The sequence below is a fragment of the Simochromis diagramma genome, unplaced genomic scaffold (assembly GCF_900408965.1).
Source record: "Simochromis diagramma unplaced genomic scaffold, fSimDia1.1 OVJJ01000816.1, whole genome shotgun sequence".
In the NCBI taxonomy this organism is placed as follows: Eukaryota; Metazoa; Chordata; class Actinopteri; order Cichliformes; family Cichlidae; genus Simochromis; species Simochromis diagramma.
Window position 1 is genome coordinate 11196362 of NW_024386908.1, and position 22246 is coordinate 11218607.

Here is a 22246-nt window from a genome sequence, read left to right on the forward strand (position 1 = left end):
TAAAAAACATACTAATTCACCACAGAGAGATGAGCTTAATGTCCTATAATATTTTACTTCTAAAGACCCTGAGATCCACCTCCCTCTCCTCCATTACTTAGGTCAAAACAGAATCCTTGTGTTGTAAGATGTTATTGTGAAACATTACATTCTCCTATTTTGGATTTTGAATTACTTGTTGTTCATTAAATTGTTTTGGTTTTAAAATCAAATTAGAGCTATACCAGGAATTATGCACTGTATTTATAGCATATAACATATTGAAAATAGTTTGCCTTTAAATGCACATATCTCTCTATATGTTCGAAATAAATCCCTACTAACATGTAATGTGGTCATGAACGACTATGCCATCATCTGAGTCATACTTTATTAAAATTTCATCTCCAATTACAAAGTAGCTGCATTTGTTTTCTGCGGTGCCCCTCTTCTTAAAATCATAGTAGCTGCTGCTGTCTTTGATGTTGATCTACGACAGGGGTAATCACAAGGATCTGTGTAGCGCTCTGTCTAAGGGAGAATTACAGGCAGTTTATGTTCACCATTGTCGTCATACTGCACAGCATCATGCCCCAAAATAAACTCGCCACTGCCGCCTTGTCGTTTTTCTGCCAATTTTTGGAATCTTACGTGTGCAGTGTAGCTGGCGGGGTCAGGGTGGAGGCACAAGTGTGCAAACAGGTCAGTCTCTGTAGGCGTCTTCATGATACATCAATGCCAGAAGCACAGGTAGCCCTTCATGGTGCAGAGGGAATTTTGATGCAAGACTCGGGTAAGATCAGTTGTGCAGAAAACTTGGGGAAAAACTTCCACGGTCACTCTTTTTGACTTCCTGCTTCAGTGGTGAAGCAGTGGTTTTTCTGAGCAGGAGGAACAGCACGTATTGTTTGCAAGGCGGCTGCAGTGTGCTTCAAGCGGATGATGTGGACACGGTGCCATGATGACCATAACAATTGGTTTTATTCCTACTAAAGTCTGTTACAGCACAGACCGAGTGATGGCAAAAAACAAACAAGTTTTCATTTATCCAGCAGATAAAAGGTGTCCATGTTGAGGCCAGTATTCCTTTTCTCCCCCAATAGTTTTCCAGTTCTGTGTTTGTGTTTACAAACCTTTTCATTTTGCCCCACACCAGATATCTTGGTGCAGACTACACATGATATTAAAGGCTGCTTTTCAGTGGCTTTCCAGCGATGGAAAGCAGATGATAGGTAGGTAGGGAGTAAACACAGTCTGTTTCTAATATGCGTCCAATTTGGATTTCATTACCGATAGTTGCCATTCTACTTTATCTGTGTTCAAATGAACCCTGATCTGCCATGTGAACATAATGAGAATCACACACACTTTATATATTTAAGTATACTTTAAGGAGCTCTGAGGTCATTGTTGTGAGGGAGTCATTTTACTTGTAGAAAAGAAAAGTGGTATGTTAGAATGAGTGTGTGTACAGGAGATTATTTTTGTGTGTTGTCTTGAATGTTGACAACTCGCCACCAAGCCAAGTATTTTTCCCATGGAGCATTCTGTCTCTCTGCCCTCTGTTTTTTTTTTTTTTTCCTTTGCATTTTTTTCCTCTTGGTACGGAGGATTTGAGAAGCCTAGCTAAGTGTGTCTAATCTATGAGTGCATCCAGCACAGCATCAAATGCTTGGTGTACCTGCGGCAACCAACAATGCAATACTTAAGCAGCTGTTTGCCCAAGCAGGTTGGAGACTATGCTGGATGGGAAGGGCTGAAAATTGAGAAAGGGACACCTGAGTGGACGTTAACATTATTGCTAAATGAGCGTGGAAGCATTAGAGAGAAAAAGTAATGAGAGGAAAAGCAAATATTTGGGATGAAAGAAAGAACGCTGAGGGGAAAAAATGGAAAGGAATACTGTTTCAAGGAAAAACCACATCCAGCTCATACACACTGTACAAATGGACTTGGTCCCATCTAAACTCCTGTTCCCGTGGCATTGCTTAAATTTGTTTTCTTTAGCAATGCAATCAGGGACTTCCCCCAAAGGTAAGCTGGGGTGGTGGTGGTGGTGGTGAGGGGTCTTGGCTATGAAAATAGGGAGCGAGGAAGCATCAGGCAGCACTTTCTAAACTGAAGTCAATAACACAACAGTCAGTTCTGTCAGAGCCAGGTCCTCCCACACAGTCCACTTACAGCCAGTAAGTAGAGCTGAGGTTAGGATGCCAATTTGAGTGCTTGAAATTACCACAACCCATGACAACATGTGTTTATATAGGTAAAAGCAAGTGAGGAAATGTTGGTGTGCACGTCAGAAATTTGATGTCCAAGAAAACAAAATCTCAATCTCCCACTCAGGTTTGACATTTTTTCAACAGTACTTGAATCCTAAGTAGCGTTGTGGTCTTGAGTAAGAAGAAAATCTGCAGAACTTGGAAACATTGGGATAAATTAACAAGCTCAACCAAATGCTCAAGCCCTTCTACACGTAAGTGATTTCACTCTACATCTGGCCCTCGTACGAAATCTTGCTAATGCAGCCATATTTGAGACACATGCACACACAGCTTTATTTTGCCTTTAATCCCTTTTCACATGTTAGCACTTCTACATAGCTTTAGGGGATTAAAACGGGTATGGCTAGCTTTCCCTGAGCATGTGTAGGAAAGCGAAATGGGTGACTGGTAAATGGTAGACATCTGGCTCACATGACATGCCAGTGTGTCGATGCAAGTGTGCTAAGCTTACATGCTTATGAATCTGATGACGGCTACGTAATGTTACTGACATATTTGCACAGCATGGAACGAGCACGATTTGTTTGGGAGCTAGCACTTTTTGTTCACTTTTGCTGAGCAGAACGCTAAAAAAGAGTCGGTTAACAGCAGTTTTAATACCCTGTGTTCCCAGTAGTGTGCTGAAGTGCATATGCGTGTTTTGCAGGCCAATTTTCAGTTTCTGGTATGTCAGAATTTTAAGTGCATGCATATAAATACTGCTTGTTTGAGGGTTATTTTATTTTATTTTATCCTTGTGTGACAGAATGTGTTGTTAGCTAAAGGTTATCTGTGTGGTGGATTCTGTCTCAAACACAATCACATACAGTGATGCAATGAGATGTTTAAATTTCGCATGATAGCGGGGGAATAGGCTTACTGAAGAGTGAGGCTTTTCTTTAACCATGGGGATTTTGACTTTTTAAGCATGCTGAGAATTGCCTTTGGATGTTACCATTGCACATGTAAAGCTGTCATGCTTACTATGTCATACTAGCGTGCATACCATTATCTCGTGCTTTTGTCTCTTGTAGTTCTTGGGGGGTTTGGTTTGTTTTTGCTCTTTTTAAACATCCTGATATATTATAGATCCACGTTGTACACGGGCCACTGCCTACTAGTCCCCTTACCAGGTTGCATTCTGTCTGCTCTGTCAGGCCTTTGAATGATAGCATCAGTCTAGGTCACTTACACCCTGGTTGTGTTTATTGGTGTGTGGCCCTGTTATTCTCTCTCTCTCTCTCTCTCTCCCCCCCCCCCCCAACCACCACCACCCCACACACACTAACATAGAGACCTGGTTTGACACATGGATGAACAGTGGTAATTTCCCAAGGCAGACATTGATTTAACTTTAATTTTCTCGTCTCTCTTTGTTTGACATCTCGCTGAAAGTTATCATTTTGAATTGAAATAATTTACCTTATCCCAAGCAGGCCTTTTTCTATTATTTTAATTTACTGTATAATGTGAAAGATCTGAATTTCATATAGTGATAAGGGCAAAAACAAATTGTAGTGATTACAAATGCCACAGGGGTTCTCAGTAAGTTTCTGCTTTTGAGATGCGTAATGTCATTATCACAGTCCATAAAGGAACACGTGCACATGCCACTGACCTCTCTTACATCTAACTGGCTATAAAATGTTAACTCAGATGTATGTATGTAAGTTTTAAATGAGGGGCCTGCAGATGTTTTTTGTTTTTTTTTTTCACATATGGCTTTGCTGACATTCGAACTGCTCTAGTTTCCTGACACTTTTCTGCCATCCATTAGTTTGTTGCTCAGCTTTACTCAGGAATAAATTACTGAGTAAATAAAATGAATAAAGCCACTAAGATGCCGAAGTTCTAATTTTCTTAGGAGAAAATATTTGATCTCACCACTTTTTGTTCCCCCCATCAATTAAAAATAACATAAACCAAACGCCTATGTACATGGGGTCTTCTTAAAATGTAGCTCAACCAGTAAGTCTGGGAAGCATGAGTGTTGAGCTGGCCACATATGTCATATGTTAGGCTATGTCCTCTCTATTTTTGGTAATTCCACGCCGGTGGAAACCCAAACAAAACACGCATTAAGAGGCTCTAATGCCTGGGTCTCAATCTCACAGCCCATGTCAAGAGCAAGCATGTAAATATAATAATAACCACTGCAGCCAAAAAGAGTGCCTGATGAGTCCAGTTGTAAGTAAGCTATTAAGACTCGATTGTATACTATGTTCGTGTTTTCCTCCGAAACAATAAGTTCGGTTGGAGCAGCCTTTCAACGCCTCTCTCTCTCTCGCTAGCAAAGTTGACCCAGACAACAAAGTAAAGCTAGTTTTCGGCTACGAGCCTGACACGGAACCCGACTTATCAGCCAGAGGTCCCTTTACTACAGTTCGGAGCTGCGGACCTGTTTTATATATGCGCGAGAAAAGTGCAGCCTTACCTAATGTCCACCCTACTGTTACTCATATTATAGTAAGATTTAAAAATCTAGTTGGTATTGGTATGGCAAGTAACCTTCAGTAATAGTAATAAATTACACAGCAAGAGTACATTCATGTAGTTGTAAAAAGCATGATAATATATTAAGTAATCCGAAGTATTCAGAATACGTTACTCTCATTGAGTAATGTAACGGAATATGTTACAAAATACATTTTGAGGCATGTATTCTGTAATCTGGAGTGAAATACATTTTAAAAGTAACCATCCCAACACTGCTTGTGACTCTGACACTGTGGAATGGTAGTTTGGTGTCTGCTTTTGCCTGTGGCCGCATTGTTGAAATTGAATTTGAAGAGTGTGTGCACTACTGTCTGTTTTGAATCAAGTGTTATCCATCCTGTTTGGAAGCATAATTGTAATATCACACACCTGGTGGTGTTAAAAGCACTTCTGCTGGAAATGGTACCTTGTAAGCCAAGTGTTTCAAAGTGCATAATTGTGTGCTGTTCGTATTGTTTTCTGCAGAGTTTAATAGATTTTACTATAAATAATGGATTTTTTTTTTTTTTTTTTAAACATACAGTTGCAGTCAGAAGTTTACATACACTTATCATGGACATGGATGTGATGGTAATTTTCAGCTTTTAATCACTTCTTTGAACTGTTGTTCTTCCAGGGTGAAATGACAGTACAGCATATATTTTTATGGAATTACAAGTTGAAATTTGTTTTCGATTTCCTCTAATCTACACAGGGCGAAAGTATACATACAGGCTCAGACGTTTACATACACCCACACTAATATTTGGTTAAGTGTCCGTTAACGCTTAGTGCACCTCAACTGGATGCTTTTAGTTGCCAAGCTTGTTCAGGGTGGAGATTTTTGCCTCTTTTTATAGTAGAATTGGTTAGTTTGTAGCACATGCGTTTTACCCCGAATAGCAGTTTAAAAAAAAAATGAGGAAAGTGATGATTGGACAAAAGTCACAGCAATAAAATGATGTCAGCCTGAAACTTACCTTAAATATTAAGAATCGCCGGGAGAAGCTAAATTGCCTTTCTGTGGATATAGTTGCTATAGTTGCATAGTTCCCTATGCAGTGTGTTCAGGAGCGCAGGCGGTAAGTAGTTGTAACGGGTTCAAACTCAAATTGGCGATTTAAAAAAAAAAAAAAGAGAGGAAAAAAAAGCACTGTTGTCCAAGAATTTGTGCTTTTCAAAGTATGGCCCAAATATTTACTATATGTGCTTACTCAATATGAGTAAAATTACTAGCATGAGACAACCTTCCATTTAGCTGATCTGTCTTTGAGTACCGTGTACCTAAAGGTGGATCTGCTAATGAAGTCCAGGTGCAAGGGTGGCTCTTATCTCATTTATTTGACACAGGCTGATTAGATAAACTCCTGTGTGCAGGGTACTAGTCAGACTGGTCAAACCGCGCAGCTGAAAATGGAAAATTGAGAACAAATTATATTTGCCAATGAATCATCGTTTGCAGGCCAGCAACAGACTAACTGCATGGCTCATAAGTAAGCATGACTTGATTCAATCTGTCCTACCCCCTCCATCTTGCGCTCACACACAATCACACACCAACACCCACCTCAATTCCCTATCTAATTTGTTTGATCGTCACTTGCCATTTATTTGATTGAATATGCGGCGAGCTTGAATTGGATTGGCAAAACTGACGGATGATTATGCAATGATTTGTCTCAAGAGGTGCTCTCTTTTATGCGGCTGAATGGGGTCATATCATTTCCGATTTTATATATGTGATCTCTGGCTACCTGTTGCCACGAAAGATTCATTTTAACTGGCTTTAATGTGATCTCTAATAGTTGCCACACTGCAGTCTTGTGTATAATTTTCCACTTAAACCTGACTGTGCTTTTATGGCAGCCCTTTAGAAATGACATGTGAATCTAGAATAAACGTGTTCAGAGCAGGAACGTCTTCCTTCTGCCCAACTCCTGGTGGCCTCCAACCTGTAATGTCGACTCTTTAATGCAACACTAGTCTATAGCAAACAGGAGTACCTCTTCAGCAGCTCATCGCTACCACTCTTCTCGCACTCAAACTTCAACCTCTGCCTAACAACTCTCCAACCAGCCCCGCAACTAGGCACTGCCTGTCGATTTGACAAGCACACAGAAATTGACAAAAAGCCATGTTGAAAAATCCTCTGTCGGCGCTTTTCCTCCCCTTTTTCTCACTCTCGTTCTTATACTCTGTCAGCACAAGCATGGTCTGGGAGGACAGAAATGGCTTTTTGAGTGACACAGGCTGGCTATGCCATTTGCCTTGTCAACTAGTGAAAGAGGATAGAAAAAGAGGTAGAGACAAATGATGATGGCCTGGCCGTGATTGCCCCGTGCCCCATCTCTCTGTCACTTGCCATCTCTTCCCCCCTGAGGTCATTGAGCCATAATAACGTCGCCACTATGCCGGTAGGTGTAGAAGTGTTTGTCTCAGTGCCTTGGAAGTTTTTTTTGTTGTTGTTGTTGTTGGGTTTTTCCCCCCTCCCTTCTTCACTCGCAATATAACTTTGTATTAAAGATTTTTTTTGTCGGTACGCTGAACACTTTTTCAGTTATTACTTGGAAATTATATCTCTCTTGAAGTGAGAGGAAATTCAAGTAGGTACTTTGGGCCAGTCATAAATAATGAACCAAACCGCCTCACAATTTCTTTCTGTTGATCACCGTGTCTAAGTGTTGCCTGGTCTCGTGGGGATGTTGCTATTGCTGTCAGTCTGCACTCTTTTTCTGTCTTCCATCTAGCCTCCGTTCATCTGTTCTTTAAGGCTGTCATCGTCTACAACTGGCAGTGCTTTAAGATGTCCAGTAACACCACTGTTTTCCTGACAGATCACTATCATTGCACTCTGTTGCAGTTGGGTCACTGCAGCCACAGAATCATAAATATTTAAAATTCCATTATGAAATCTTAAATTGATTCATAAAGCTGCTGCAAGTGGAGTGAAGAAACAGCTGCTCGTGTGATGGATATTACTGCAGAGTATCACTGTAGAGATGTTTCATAAGTCATTGTCTTTTACTTTTACATGTATGTCATCGCCCATAGTGATAAGCCGCATTGGGTGGAAATAGTAAATGGGATTGATTGAGTGTTGTTAATGAGTCATCTACCCCATAGAGTACATCACGCTTATAAATCGAGCCAGTGCTGAGGCTTTTTCTTTTATGGTGGGGGGTAGGGGGGTTCTTCCCCCATGAGAATGTATCCACTGTTAACTACACTGGGGAGAAAAAAACATAGTTTTGTAATGTAGTGGAGGAAAGAGTGTTTTTTTTTTTTTTTCATTGTAAAGCGAGCAGCTTTACAATTGTGTGTTTGAAAGCTGAAAAAAAAGAAAAACCTCCATGTGATTAAATTACAGTTGCATTAAATCATTTTCATGATTAGAGCCGTTACCTGCAGTTTATATTATACAATGAGCTGCACTGGTCAGCTGAACAATATGAGCTACCACTTTAGCGTTGACCTTTTATTCTCCTTGTTATTGTTATAGGTTTTTTTTGAACCTCCTATATTTCTTTGTTGCTATACTGTTCATTGCTCATTGATTGCAGAATAGTGGCTTTACTTCATTGGTTATGCAGTCAAAGGTGTACGTGTGACTGGATCTGGAAAAACCACGCTGTCATTTTCTGAGGTAATGTGGCTTAATGTGGCCTCCAATCATTTCGACCACCCCTGAATGTGCTCAATGCGGCTTGACTGCTCCCACCAAGCTTTTCACTGCTTTAGGCAGCGACTTGCAGATTTGAACTGCTGTGGGTTTCCTGTACCCTTGGGCCTTGACAAGCTGAGCATCTCAACACACAGCACAGTGTAGCTCTGGGAACTAAGTGAAAAATGCTTAAAAACAAAAGGACAATATCCAGTGTTGGCAGAGAGGCTCTTTTTTTTTTTGTAAAACCCCTTTGTATCTATTCACAGCTATGGTAGCTACATCATGGTGTTATATTGACAGAAAAGAAAATTGTTGTAAACTAATGATTTTCACAGATGTGTGTGTGCTTTTAACAACCATTCAATAACTTAGAGCTCAGTTCAATTTGTTTCCCCACCTGTACCCTCACGACACCCAGTTAAGGGGAATTATATGATATTAGCAATATTACAAATGTAGCTCAATATTCATCGACCCGAGTGCCATGTCCCCCCTTCCTTAAAAATGAGATGGATTGTAGTTATTGCTGTTATTGATTTTAATAACCAGGCTGTTAGGGCCAGTGTGGAGCTTTGCTCTTTCTCAGCTATGTCTTGTGCTATGCAAGGACTGTGCTGTTCTTTCATCTGGATAACAAATAATCTATAAACTAATTTAGCTACAGGTTTAGCATGATTAGTTTTCCTGACCCTTGCAGTGTTACCTTTTTATCTTCAAGCCCTCTTTGAAGCTGTCGCTTTTATCATATATATTTTGTCAACCCTTTTTCCCCATTACACACAATTCAAAAAAGCAACCCTCCCATTCAAAAATTTAATGAATTTCATAGCAAAATTGTTTGGTTTTTTTGTTTTTTTTTGTTATAAGTAATGCAATATTCATTTGTAACTGTTTCAGATTGTGGATTTTAAAAGATTTGTTTGTTACTCAAGGGATCAACCATCCTGACAACATTACTGAGCTATCAGACCAGATTTAGCAACATACACTGATGCTGCACCTTCTTGGGTCATCATTACTCTGGCAAAGGTTTTATGCTGCACAGTATTGCTGACCCTTTGATTGTATTGGGACCACGGGTTCTGTGATTTGTAACTGTTGCACATGTATTGGCTTTGAGGTGAAATCAAAGAAAAACCATCACAAAGATCAACGAGCATCATGAAGGTCTGCAGGTTCCAACCAGGCTGCATTTAAATTTCATGCAGTTTACCACAACCTTTTCATGAATCTGATTAATGTTACAAAAGGCACTATTCGGTCTTAGATTCACTAAATTCAATGGTAAGATCTGCTACTTGTTGAAGGGCTCTTTATGGCAAAGTAGCTGCCACCATGATAGAATGATTCAAGTCATTCTTTGGTTTCTTATGTGAAGTCGCTGGCAAAAAGATGGATTTGTTTTTGATAATACTTCAGTTAAAATGCTATGTGTAGTCAGCAATACACAGTATGATAGTCTACAGTAGATTGTTTTGGAGGACAGCAGCAGATTCTGCCCTGATCGATTCCTTGTTGACCTTTGATTTCTTTCTCTCAGTCTTTACTCTGACACGTTTTCTATGAACTCTTAGTTTTTCTAAGCCGTTCTCTAAAAAGAAAAGCTGTTCTTCTTATATTTAACTTTCTCAGTGCAGCCAGTCACTTAGACTGTGAACAGAACTCTGGCTTTAATCCTTTTCTCCCCACTTTTTTTTTTTCCTTTCGAGATGCACGACAGACAGAATCATCTGCATTTAAACTGGGGTATAGTAGACCTAACAAAGACAACAATGCGGTCTGTATGCATTGTTTGTGAAATTCATGCAAAGGCAGAATTGCTCTGACCCTTTGGGGCATTGACATTGGACCTCTGGGAGCATCCTGTATTGTTGGGTGCCAAGACATTAACAGTTTGCTCTGGTGACGTCCACTGTGGGTCAGGCTTGTTCTAGCATATCCTACGTATGCTCAGTTGGATTGGGATCTGGGGATTGTAGAGGGTAGATGTTTCTGAGCAGTTCTTGGTGTATGATGGGGCACGTTGTCCATCTGGGGGAGGCTGACACTGCCTGTGTTTGGAGAAGTGTGGAACATGTTAAAGTTAGATCCACATTAAAGTTGGATCAAGGTTTACATTGATTACATTTTCAATGTTTAACATGTTATCTGTCAGTGGTTTTTATATTGTGGCTAATCAAATCATTTCCTACCACTTATTCGTATCTAGGTGGTAGGGGGCAGGAGTCTAAGTTGAGATGCCTCCAGCTCTTCAGGGGAAAGTGAGGCAAGCTGAGAGATATAATCTCTTCAACATACCCTGGGTCTGCTCCTTCTTCTCTTCTCAGTTGGCTGTATCTACTATATTTCCACGAGGCTTTATAGTTACAATCCAGAACCACCTTATTAAATGGCTACTTATGAAATAGGTTAAAACTGTGTTCTTGTTTTTCTCCATTTTCAACAAATACCACATGATGCGAAGAGAGTTGATCTGTGCTTGAAAGGCAAGTGATGCCAGGGCCTAATAACAGACTCATAAAAAAATAACATGTAAGACTTCTATGTTATCGTTTCTCCCATCTTTTTTACTTGAATAGTATTAGTATCACGTGGCTTACTATTCCCATGTTTCTGTTTCTCCTATTCAACTCTTTCCACCAGCTTTCCTTCATTCACGTCTATCATTAGAGTAGTGATGCATGGGAAATGTCAGTTATCTATTGATGAAAGGAAAACTCTTTAATTGGCATCAGGCAGGTTTAATGATGGGGATCATGCTTGCTTGCTTGACTGTTAATGGCTCTGGCCATTTGAAAAACTGTTTGACTTTTCCCCAACCTCCTCACCGATAGACAGCAGCCTGCCACTGACAGTGATGCATGGGACCCCCTGAGTCACATTGATCACCCTTGGGAGAGTCAACACACTCACAAAGACACACACAAACACATTCCTGTCCAGCTGGTATGTTATAGCTCGATGCAAGCAACACCAGCCGTTGCTGAAATAGGTCACAACTCCCAAAGAACAAATGTTAACCTTTATTTCTACAGGATGCTGAGTTTGTACATTGACATTGTAAAGCAGCATAAAGCCCTTTTCAGACATGTACCTCACTTGTCTGTTAAAATGACAGCATTCTTCTACGGTAATGACTTCACGGTTTAATTCAGATATACGCAGTAGATGAGGAAGAGAGCCATGCAAAAATATGCATTTTTCTCATACTTGCCTCTCTGTGAACCCTGTCTTCACAGTCCCAGTTCGGCCGAATGATAAAATCTCTGTCCAAGTCAGCCAAAAGGCTGCAAAGGTCCTCTGAAGTCTGCTGATGCCTGGCCTTTTTTTTTAGTCTTTTCTTTCACCGGGGAGTCGTAATCGTGTCCTTTTATGCTTCAGAATCTGGCATCACAAGTTCACCCGCTTCTCCTTAGATTTGAAAGAAATTGACTGTTTGCTTCAGGAACAGGATGTCAGGCCAGGGTGAAGCACTCAAATCTGAAAGACCGGAGCGTACGCTAGTTGATTTCCTGTAGTGCCAGTAAAAGATTTGTTTTCCTCAAAGCAGCTATGTCTATAACTGTAGATGCTGGGCATGTAAGGAAGTAGAGTGAGTGAGTCCCCAAAGTCCTTCTGGCACCAAATTGTTTAGACAGCCAGATTGAGACTCACTCGAGCTCTGCAGTGAGCACTCTGGACAGCAATATCCTGCCAGGGTGAAGCCAATCCTCACCCTTACACCATACAGCAAATTGACTGTTTCTTTCTTTCTTTTAACATTTCCACCTATTTGAAGTTCTTGCACAGAAACAAGTCATTTATAGCTGTACAAACAAGCCCTTCCTTTTTTGATCCCTTTATACTACAGATATGTTTACATATTTAAACAATTAATAATACAGAATCGTTTTTCTGTCATGCCCCTCTTACCCATTTATCCTGACCCTGTGATCTGACAATTATTGAACTAACCTAGTTTGGAATTTGTTGGTGCCAGAGCTTTAGCTGTACAGTCAATAACCCACAGCCATAGGCATCCCACATCAGAAAATGTTTGTTGTTTTCAGGCTACCATTGTCTGTATTACAGCCGTGGATATGTTAAAAAATAATAAACAGAGTAAGTTTAGAAAAAATGTAGCCTATTAATATTTGCAGATATTAATAAAAGAACAGACGTAACATCAATATGTTTCCGACATTTGATGGTTGGAGACCTATTTTACCCACTCTTCCTCTCATTACATTTTTTTATGAAGTGTGGACTACATAAATCATCACTTTGGTCACTCACCTGTGTTTGAAATTGGCTGATGTTCTTTCCATGATTTTTTTTTTAATTATAGGCCCCCATTAACAAAGTATTTAGATCTCTGCCTGAGCTGTGCCATTAAGCAATCAATAGTGGTTTGTTTAATTCATTCATTTATTCTTGTCTGTCTTTCTTGCTCTCTCTCTCTCTTTCTCTCTCTCTGGCTGTCGTTCTTTTAAAGGTGATCTATATTTATAGATTTCTCCTGGAACCAGTTAGCTTTTTCCTCTCCTGATTCCACCACAGTAACCCGCTAACATACATAACCTGTTTTAAACTCAGGGAACCTTTGTTTTCACCAGTGGATAGGTTTTAAGCACTAAAAAGAGGTGTCTTTTCTTAAAATTGCCTCATTTATCTGTAAAGAACTGTAGTAGGATTGCCTGCCAAAAAAAATAAAAGAATTTAATTTGAGGGTTTTGCAAATTCCCCTGTTTCCCAGGCATGCTGTGTTACTGTTTCCCATTAACAGCAGTTTATGGACCTGCCGTGTACTAACAGTAATGGACTAAGGAATAATTTTTTACAGGTTGACGGTGGCCACAACACTAGAGACATGATGCTAGCACATCCTAGCACGTTTACAGCTTATCCACACTAAAATACCAATCCCAGGTGTCTCATACTTACTTGCGCTCGCACATGTTAAAGTTCCCTTTTACATGCTGTTGCTTTAGTAAGTAATCACAACTATAAAACATATTATGTATAATTTAACTTAGTAGCAGTTTTTTCATTATTTGTCGACAGCTGGGTTCAGTTAGCAGTTTTGATAAATGACCTGCTCAAACTGTATACCTTTATGAAACTTTAATTGAGGTGTAAATCTGAACAAATTTCTGTGTGTATGTCTGGCTTGGCCTTGCACATGTGCCATATAAGCTCCTTGTGCCCTCTTAGAAAAATGATCAATATAAGCGGGAATGCATGGGGAATTATTGAGAGATGATGGACTTTTGTTGGATTGGGGTGCTCTACCCACAAATGGAGTCTTCACGCAAGAGTGGGCTCGGAGCACTGAAGCTGACCAATTCAAAGCTTGGCTTTTTCTCCTTAAATCCTCATGTGCCCATGAAAAGGACAGTTTGTCCTTTTCATGTGACATTCATGACTCTGAATTAAGTGTCTGAAGGCTGTGATTTCTTTTAAGTGAATAGGGAAGGTTTGGAATATGAAATAAGGTATAGGGATTATCTGATTACTCCTTTCCCCCCCTGCCCACTTTGCACCTCAATGTAGGGCTTAGGACCACTCATTGCTCTAAGAAGGTTTGATGTTTTTGCCCCTGCACACAAAGGAGAACACACATACGTGCACATTACACACCTCCGCATCACTTCTTCAATCTTCACCAAGGCTCAGTTTGATAGATGGCTTATTCTGCTGGATGAGCAAAGGGTATGTGGGAGTGACTTAAGCGTTCCTTTTTGTTTCTAACACAGATTCTATCCATTTGCTTGCCTCATTTTTTCTGAGTCAAGGTCACGAGGGACATTAAAAGATATGTGGACAAAAAGTGATGCTATTAATCAACGTTACAGTAGCATTGCTACTTAAGAACTATTGATTGTTTTTGTTTTTTTGTTCCCCCCCCCAAATGAATATATTTTATCGATACAGACACTCAGAGACTTGAGAGTCTGCAGCTAAGTGGTAGAGTACTACCACTATAAAAGCAACCACCTTCTAGTGGCTTAATGAAAATAAAGAAAGACATTCCTAAATGTCTGCCAGTTTGGTTTTCCGGTGTTCTGTGCATTACAGAGCCCTCTTTGATAAACAGACTTTTTGACTCATTTTCCTCTCTGGCAGCCGCTCACACACGGCAGCGGCGGCCTAGAGTACACTCTGAACATACACTATATTTGTTAGTGACAAAGCCTCGGGCTTTAAACTTTTATGACCAAAACTGGTAATTTCACTCATAAATGTAAATCTCTATGGTGATAACTGTGATCTCAGTAATTGGATCATGCACTAAAACTGAGATGTAAGTTGTGACGGAGCTGCTGTCAGTGATGATTGAAAGCTCTGATTAGTAGATTATTCTCTTGTGTGCCTTGCATAAATGCCTACAGGAAGCTGTTTTGGATGCATAGCACATAATGCATTGCTAAAACAAGCTTTTTACCCGCCACGTTCGACCTCATGGGGTCTAAAACGGCTCACGGAGAAATGGGCACACCCTGTTCTCTGTACCTTGTGCTTATTTAGCCACTGGCGTTTTTCCCTCCAGGTGTTTAAAACATCTTTTGTTTGGATCCCTTTGCATGCCAGGTTTTAAACTGCCAGCCCACTGTATTCCTTCATTTTCTTTTTAGTGTGGGTTTGGCCCTGACATGATGTGTCACCAACTGCGGTTTAGTTTTGTTGTGTTTTTTTCTCCTCACTTTCAAACAGCTAAGTGAATTCAATCTTCTGCAGTTTTAAAACATGCCCTTGGGCCATGGTTTCACTTCAGTTGTACCAAATGGCTTTGTGTTTTGTACTGGTCAACGAGTGCACATGTGTATTTACTTGCACACACACACACACGCTTAGCTTTGTGCGTATGCGTAGTTTGCTTTTTCTCTTTTCTGTCCACTGTGTCGACACAATCCCAGCGTTTATGAGATTACCAGAGCCCATTTGTGTTCCGACGGGAGCCATCTTGGCTCAGATGAGGCCTCCACTGGGAACCATCTGGGCTCTACTCAAAGCAGTTTCCACTCCGCCTCCCCTGTCCTCTGCACATTGTGACCAAAGCTATTTACTTTGAAGGAAAGAAGAACTTTGAATTCTGTCTGTGTCTTTGTGAAACTCTTGATGCTTTAGATCAAGCTCCAAAGCTCGTGGGTGGCACTGTTCCTCCGCACAAAATACAGATAATGAAATATGTTGGTTGCAGGAATCATTACGTGATCATTTCTATAAAATGTATCGACTTCATGTAAATAATAAATTCTTCTATAAATTGACAAAAACATCAAAAAGTCCTGTGACAAGTTGATAGATTTCAAAACAGTCTAAGGTATTTGAGCCTCATTAATGGTAAGTAAGGCATTTCAGGTAAAGGTGAATAACAGATGAGAGTATTATTATAAAAAAATAACAATCTAAAGCAGAATGCGAAGACAAGGTGGCGATAGATTCTCTTAATTGGGAGTGACTGCTCAATGGATAAAGGAGCTGTTGTTGTTCCATTTTTCTGCTCTGTAGTGCTGTGTGCCACATATTGCGCTAACGGTAGTATTAGGCTTCAATCCTGCCATTGATTTTAAGCCTCTTTTATCTCTGCCCCCCTGCCTGGTGAAATGTCAGTTCAGTTTTACATATGCTTTCATGTTTTTGTGGTCACTCAATATACGCATTTGTTGTTTATTTTGACTTCAGTCAGGGAATAACATTCTTAATAATCATTTTCTATTGATTGACTAATTAAAGTTGAACTGTCCGGGTATAGTCCTTTTGATTATGACAGGCTGGCGTGTGTGATTGTAGCCTGCTGTCTTTGCTGGTGCTTTCCATTCAGCTCATGTATCCTGTAATATTACTGACATTTCTCAGTAGGTCTGTCTGGTGGTTATTAATGCTGTGTGCTGTTACAGCATCCCTGTAGGCAAAGACAAGAGTCATCTTGTCGTCATCAGCTCAGGCAGGCTCATTTTCTTTGCATAAGGTTGGCAGTATGTGGTAAATGAAGTTTCCCATGTAAGTGGTCCAGGAAAGCACACAGACGAATTTGTTGTTGTGACTGAAAAAGTGTTTTCTTAGGATCACTTTGTTTCCTTTTGCTTTTCTTTTTTTAACATCAGTTCTCGTTACAGATGGTTGATCCGACTTACTCGACTGTGTATTTTCTCCTCACGTTGGTGATATTCATCACATTTAATCGTTTCTACACGGCCTGGAGAATTATATTTTCCTCCAAAATATGATAATTAGAGAATAATTGTGGATTATGATTCTCTGAGGCAATAGAACATTCCAGTGTATAATTCCCCCCCCGTGGAAATATTATTCCATCTCTTAGTGTGCCTGTCTTTATAGCTCAGATCGAGATATTTTTTTCATAACTGAATGTTTGCTAGAATCTCCTGCCAAGTAAAGGACCGGTCAGAGTTAAAGAAAAATGCGTAGCCAAAAGGCTTTCATTCATTCTGTTGAGCACACTAGAGTTGCCCTCGTATCTCCTGGTTTGTGCTTTTTGGTTTTTCTTCCCCACAGCGAGCATAAACGCTTTTTGCTTTGGAGCTTTGCGTGCTCCGATCATAACTTCTAGACAACTTCTAGTCGAGTTTCTATTTTTCCTTCAAATTGGATTTTTTCCCAGCTATGAGTGTTGCTTTTAGTTGTCAGCATTGTTTTATTTTTGTTTTTGCATTTGCTGCGTTAATGGAAGCTGGTAACAGTTAAGTTGGCTCTTTTCTTCCACCACTCGCCCACTTCCCCATTTGACATTTGGATACTCAGAGGACCGGTGCTGCTCTTATAGCCTAGTTATGTAACTGCTTCTCCACTTAGAGGAGGAAAAAAAAAGATAAAATGGGGTTAGTATCTGAGATGGCAGCGAGGAAGACAGAAAGACAGTAATGAAGATTTTACAGAGGCGGATGAGGTACGAGTGAATTTCGACTCCATTGCTGTCCTGGGAGGGCAGGCCAATGTTTTAGCTGCTCGTTTTACATGTTTAAAAACAAGTACTGCTGTGTTTTTATTAGTTGGTAGGAAACAGGTTGTTTTCTGTAAATATGAAATTGTTCAGCATAGTTTGCCAAGTTTGAAAACAAGAGCCTCATTGATATGCCACTGTACCAAGTGGTGTTACATTACATTATATCACTTTTGAACAAACCCTTGATGAAAACGCTTTATCCAAATATAACTGGATCCAGAAAGTGGAAATATGTGTCCCACTGTTATATGAATAGCTTGTCAATTTTATGCTTAATAAAAGAACAGATTATACATTCAGTAATAAAAGCTTCTTTTTTTTAACTTCAGCTGAGAACAAGGCAGAGCAGTTTACAAACTTAATTCCCCTCAGATTTCCCTTGTGACTGCAGGGCTAAGCAGTCCAAGTCTTAATCGCTTGACTACGTCCTATCTCCTCAGCACACCTGCCCTCTCACTTTCTCGCTGACTTTAGGCTTTAGAGTAAAGAAAAATGCTATTGATTTTTTTTTTTTTTGTCCTTTTTCTTTCGCCTCCTGGTCGTCCATCATTTATGAAACAAAAAGTAATGAATAGATAATTAGCCTGAATAGGCAGAATTTGGTTATAGTCCATCACGGGCAATGTTGTGAAATCTTTCCTACTTTGTCAGCAGGGTTAGCTAATTTGGGTGCCCTCATTTGTTTACTTAAGGGAATGGCAACTTAGCTGTCACTAATTGAAAATGATTTGCGTTGTTTAAAAAAAAAAATAGGATGAAGAAATGTGGGCTCTTAATTAAGGTTGAAGTGCATATGCAACACTAATTTAAAGCCTCTAATAGCCTCCACTGTTTGTGCAGGCCAATCACAGGCCCAGTGATTTCTAAATAGACACATTATTGAAAGCTGACAGTCATGCTTAATTGAAAATGTCAAACACTCAAGTTATTCTGAAAGTGTACTTAGACGAGCAGTCGCTGCTGGGGCGGGCGGGGCTTTCTCTGGTTATAAAAGTACTGACCAAGACCAGATTCATTGGGAAGTCCACAACAGTGGAATGAAACAGGATCTGCATATGTGTGTGTGTGTGTGTGTGTGTGTGTGTGTGTGTGGTACTGAATCAATAGAAAGCTCACAGGTCTTCATTCATGTTTCTATTTAAGAACAGTGATGTCTCCTCAGGGGGACCCCCTCCCTCCTATTGCTGTAAACGAATCTCAAACTTAATCTTGATACAGAACATTAACTGAGCCTCTTTTCTTTCTCTCGTTCCTCCCTCCCCCCTTCTCCTCTTGTTGTTTTCCAGGTGGAAGTTGAAGTGGAAAGCATGGACAAAGCAGGGAACTTCATTGGCTGGCTGCACATTGAAGGTGTGAATCTGTCTGTGGCACTGGTAGAAAATGCTCTGTCCAAGGTGCACTTCACAGCGGAGCGCAGTGCCTACTACAAAACCCTGGTTGCAGCAGAGGAGGGGTGCCGACAGAGGAAAGAGAAGGTAGGTTTCATTTAGATGCTACAAGAGCTCTACTGCACAACCTACAAAACAATGAGTCCCAAATGGCATTAAACTGGCCCTCAAAAAGCTTTCAAATGTTAATTGCACAGTAAACTTCATTTAACCAAAGCTAGCTATCTTTAGGTTCAAAATTGCTGATGGAAGTAAATCTCAAGATGTCATCTGGCTTAGCAGCAGCATCAGTGCTTACTTTACTGGCTTTCCCATCTCTGAGCCATAGTGTCTTAGGTCTGCCTGCCTGTGGCCATATTGTACTGTGTCCATGTGTGGGCTATTTCTTCCATCGCAGACCCAGCAGCTCTTTTTTCCGCCTTCAACATCAGTGCCAGTAATACATTTATTAGTAGAGTTTAAGGTGCTGTCTGGAGAAATGATAATCCTTCAGAAGTGAGTGGAGAAAAATAAAAAGCTTTTTGTTCAAATAATGCTGAGAAATTGCACCAAGTCACCCCGGTGGCAATAAAAATGTGACTAAAGTGCATTAATAAGATGCAGTGCTAAAAGTTAAAGTTACAGTGTTCTGAAAATACTCCATCTGCTTCTGCAAATAGCCACATAGTTGCAGTTATCATTGAAGCTGTCTTTTCTCAGTGGGAAATCTGTGATGGATAGAGGCCTCTCTCACAGTGATCCTGATCTCGCCCTGCATTTTCATTATGGCTCCGCGACTCACCCCTGGCAGATGCACGAGGTGCCCAGCCAGCTGTCATCATTGTCCTCTTTCTCTCTATCTGTGTAACTTATTTCTTTTGCTCATGCCTCTCCTCCTCTCGCTCTTCCACTTGCGTCCACCCATTTGGGTCCTTGAGGAGACACAAATGCATCTTCTCCCCATATAAATGTGATGTAGTGCCGGAGCCAAGAAGGGGTTGCGTTCTTTTTCCCCTCCTCTGAATCTATCATGTTCACAGTGAGTGTGTTCCTACTCTTGTGTCTTCCCTGCTCTCAGCTCTCCTCTTTTTCTTCCAATTACTCTCTGTCTAGGTCTTCCATTTCTCACAACTCTGAATAGAGTGGTGCGCAGGTGAACCTTTTGTCTGACATTTACAAAAAAAAAAGGGAAAAACATCTTGCCAGTGATGTGAGCACACAGACGCTGCCATGTTAAATCTAACTGCAGCATGAAGGCGCATTCCTGACACCTCCGATAACAATTTCACTACCGGTTTCCAAACCCCCTTGCAGTGTTGAGACAGATTGACTTTCACCACAAGGTTTTGACTTGAGCTAACCTGAGCGCGGACAGGGCCGTGAGGAAAGGCAACAGAATGGGGCCTGAATTGACCAGACAGACGGTGATTATGTTTGATGTTAGTTTGCCAAAGGCACCGGTGGACAAATCAACCACAGCCTGATTTGTTTGTGCATGTGTGTAGTGGAAAGTGTGTTGTGTTAGCAGGGCACGGGGCAGTTAGTTGTATTTGTGTGTGAATGCATACTATGCAACTTGAAGGCAGATAAGGTGGGACTTGTGTTCTAATTAACCCATAGAGACCATCTTGAGGGAAAAAAAGCTAAGAGCATGCATTTTTTCCCCCGCCTTTCTTTCTCTTTTGAAGTTAAGGTGGTCGGTCTTTGTGTGTAGGCCGAGGCTCGGGATGGTAGCTTGTATCCCTTCCCATCGCCCTCCCTCTTTTCCTCTTTTCTCATTGCCCTCTCTTTATTGTCCCTGCGGCAGTAGATATGGAAGACATCATTGGTACTGCTGCGTCAGGCGTCTCTCTGAGAAAACAAGGTTGTCATAATGAACAGGGTCCCATGTGTGCGTGTATGCATGCACACACTCATTAAGAAAAGCGTCGGTGGTCCAGCAGGACATCGAGGGGGAGGGACTCAGGCTTGCTGCAGTAGCATCCTGAACCAAAACTGCTTAGTTCGAGTGACTTAAGCGAATATGAGATTTTGCTACAATGAGGCCAATGGGACAAAGTGATTGTCTTCTAAATGAAGCCTTCCAAAGGGTTTGGAGAAGACTCCTTTTCTCAGAGCTCAGCGCATTTTGATCTTGCACATCAGCATCTCTTGGAACAATATCTGGAACAGTCCTGGGAGCAAATCCATCTCACACAACATGCAGAAGGCTTAAGTTGTAGACCTGGAATTGCTCCAAAGCCTGTTTCCCCATTACATTTATCTGTGCCTCGACTATTGTTTACATAAATCTCTAAAGTGTGTCCCCCTGTAAGAATTATCATCACGCTATCAGCACTAACATTCCTATAATTCAGTGAAAAAGACCGACCCAGGGACACAGTATAAACTTATCTTGTGGTGTTTTAACAATGATTTGATCGCTGCCAAGCCATGGTCACGCCCCCCTCCTTAAATCTCCTCCGTGGTTTAACAAAGTAGTCTGGTGTATATTCAAAATCTCCTTTGGTTATAAAAACAAACTCTCGCTCAGCAGTCATCTGTGTAAACAAGACTCATTGCAAAGAGGGTGCATTTTGTCTTTGTAATAAGACAGATCTCTTTGCAGCTAGTCATATTATGTTCCACGACTATCTTTCTGCAGCTCAGAGAAATGAATTGTACAAAATGGTAGTTTGGCTCGGTGGATTGGTAACAGCAGAGTCTTTGACAGGGGAAATGTTGGCTGTAGCTTTCATTGAAGTTCCCTAAAGACTGAACAGGTGTGGGAGCTGGCTCGTCGATATGTAGTTGTGCCTCGGGACTTTCCGATTTCAGAAACAGAAAAATGAAATAAAATACTTAGAAATTAAGAGATGGGTTCACGAGAGGGGAAATCAATTTAGACTCCCAGAAGTTCTTGGCTGTGCTCTGCTAGTCAGAGCTCTTCGCAGATGTGCAGTGTTATTTTTTTGTGTGTATTTATTTGTGAATATTCTATTAAGGCCCACCTTTACTTAAAAAAAAAAAAAAAAAAAGGCAACCAAGTAGCTATAAATTGGACGAGGACAGAAACATGTTCGTAATTGGAGTGGCCTCATTATGAAAAGATGAATCAACAATCGGTGCTCAGTGATAAAGTGTGCTTTCTGTTGGGCAAGCGGTTTTTTTTTTTTCCCCCCCTTTTCTTTGCTGCTATAATTACCCAACCTTGAAGGAGATTAATACACTCCGATGGCTCTCAGAGTGGGTAAAAGAAGATGGAAAAGAAAAGGCATGGAAAAAAGGGCAAAAGAGGATATGACAAACCCTGTTAAAGATATTTCATGTCATAGGAATCTTCTCCTTTCATCACTACCCGCCCCTTTCCTTCAGTCCTACTTGGCCCTCTTCACAGACCACTCTCCTTCTTTTAATCTCTTCTGTTTTCTCACATCCTTACCCTTCCTTCTGCTTTATTTTTCTCGTCTCTGTCCTTCAACTAATAATCAAATTCCAGTCATGCCCCTGGCATCTTTAGATGCTTTACAGTTTTTGGATCATGCGGGACAGTTCCTTGGCCTGGACTCTGTTC

At 40.7% G+C, this 22246-nt stretch overlaps 1 protein-coding gene across 1 annotated transcript in view; it reads left to right on the top strand.

Annotated features, from left to right (window-relative positions):
• Positions 1-22246, top strand: part of snd1 (staphylococcal nuclease and tudor domain containing 1) — a 173470-nt gene that overhangs the window by 90543 nt on the left and 60681 nt on the right. The window contains exon 17 of the mRNA XM_040035415.1: positions 18613-18801. Within this exon, the coding sequence (XP_039891349.1) occupies positions 18613-18801 (189 nt within the window). The remainder of the gene's footprint in view (positions 1-18612; positions 18802-22246) is intronic.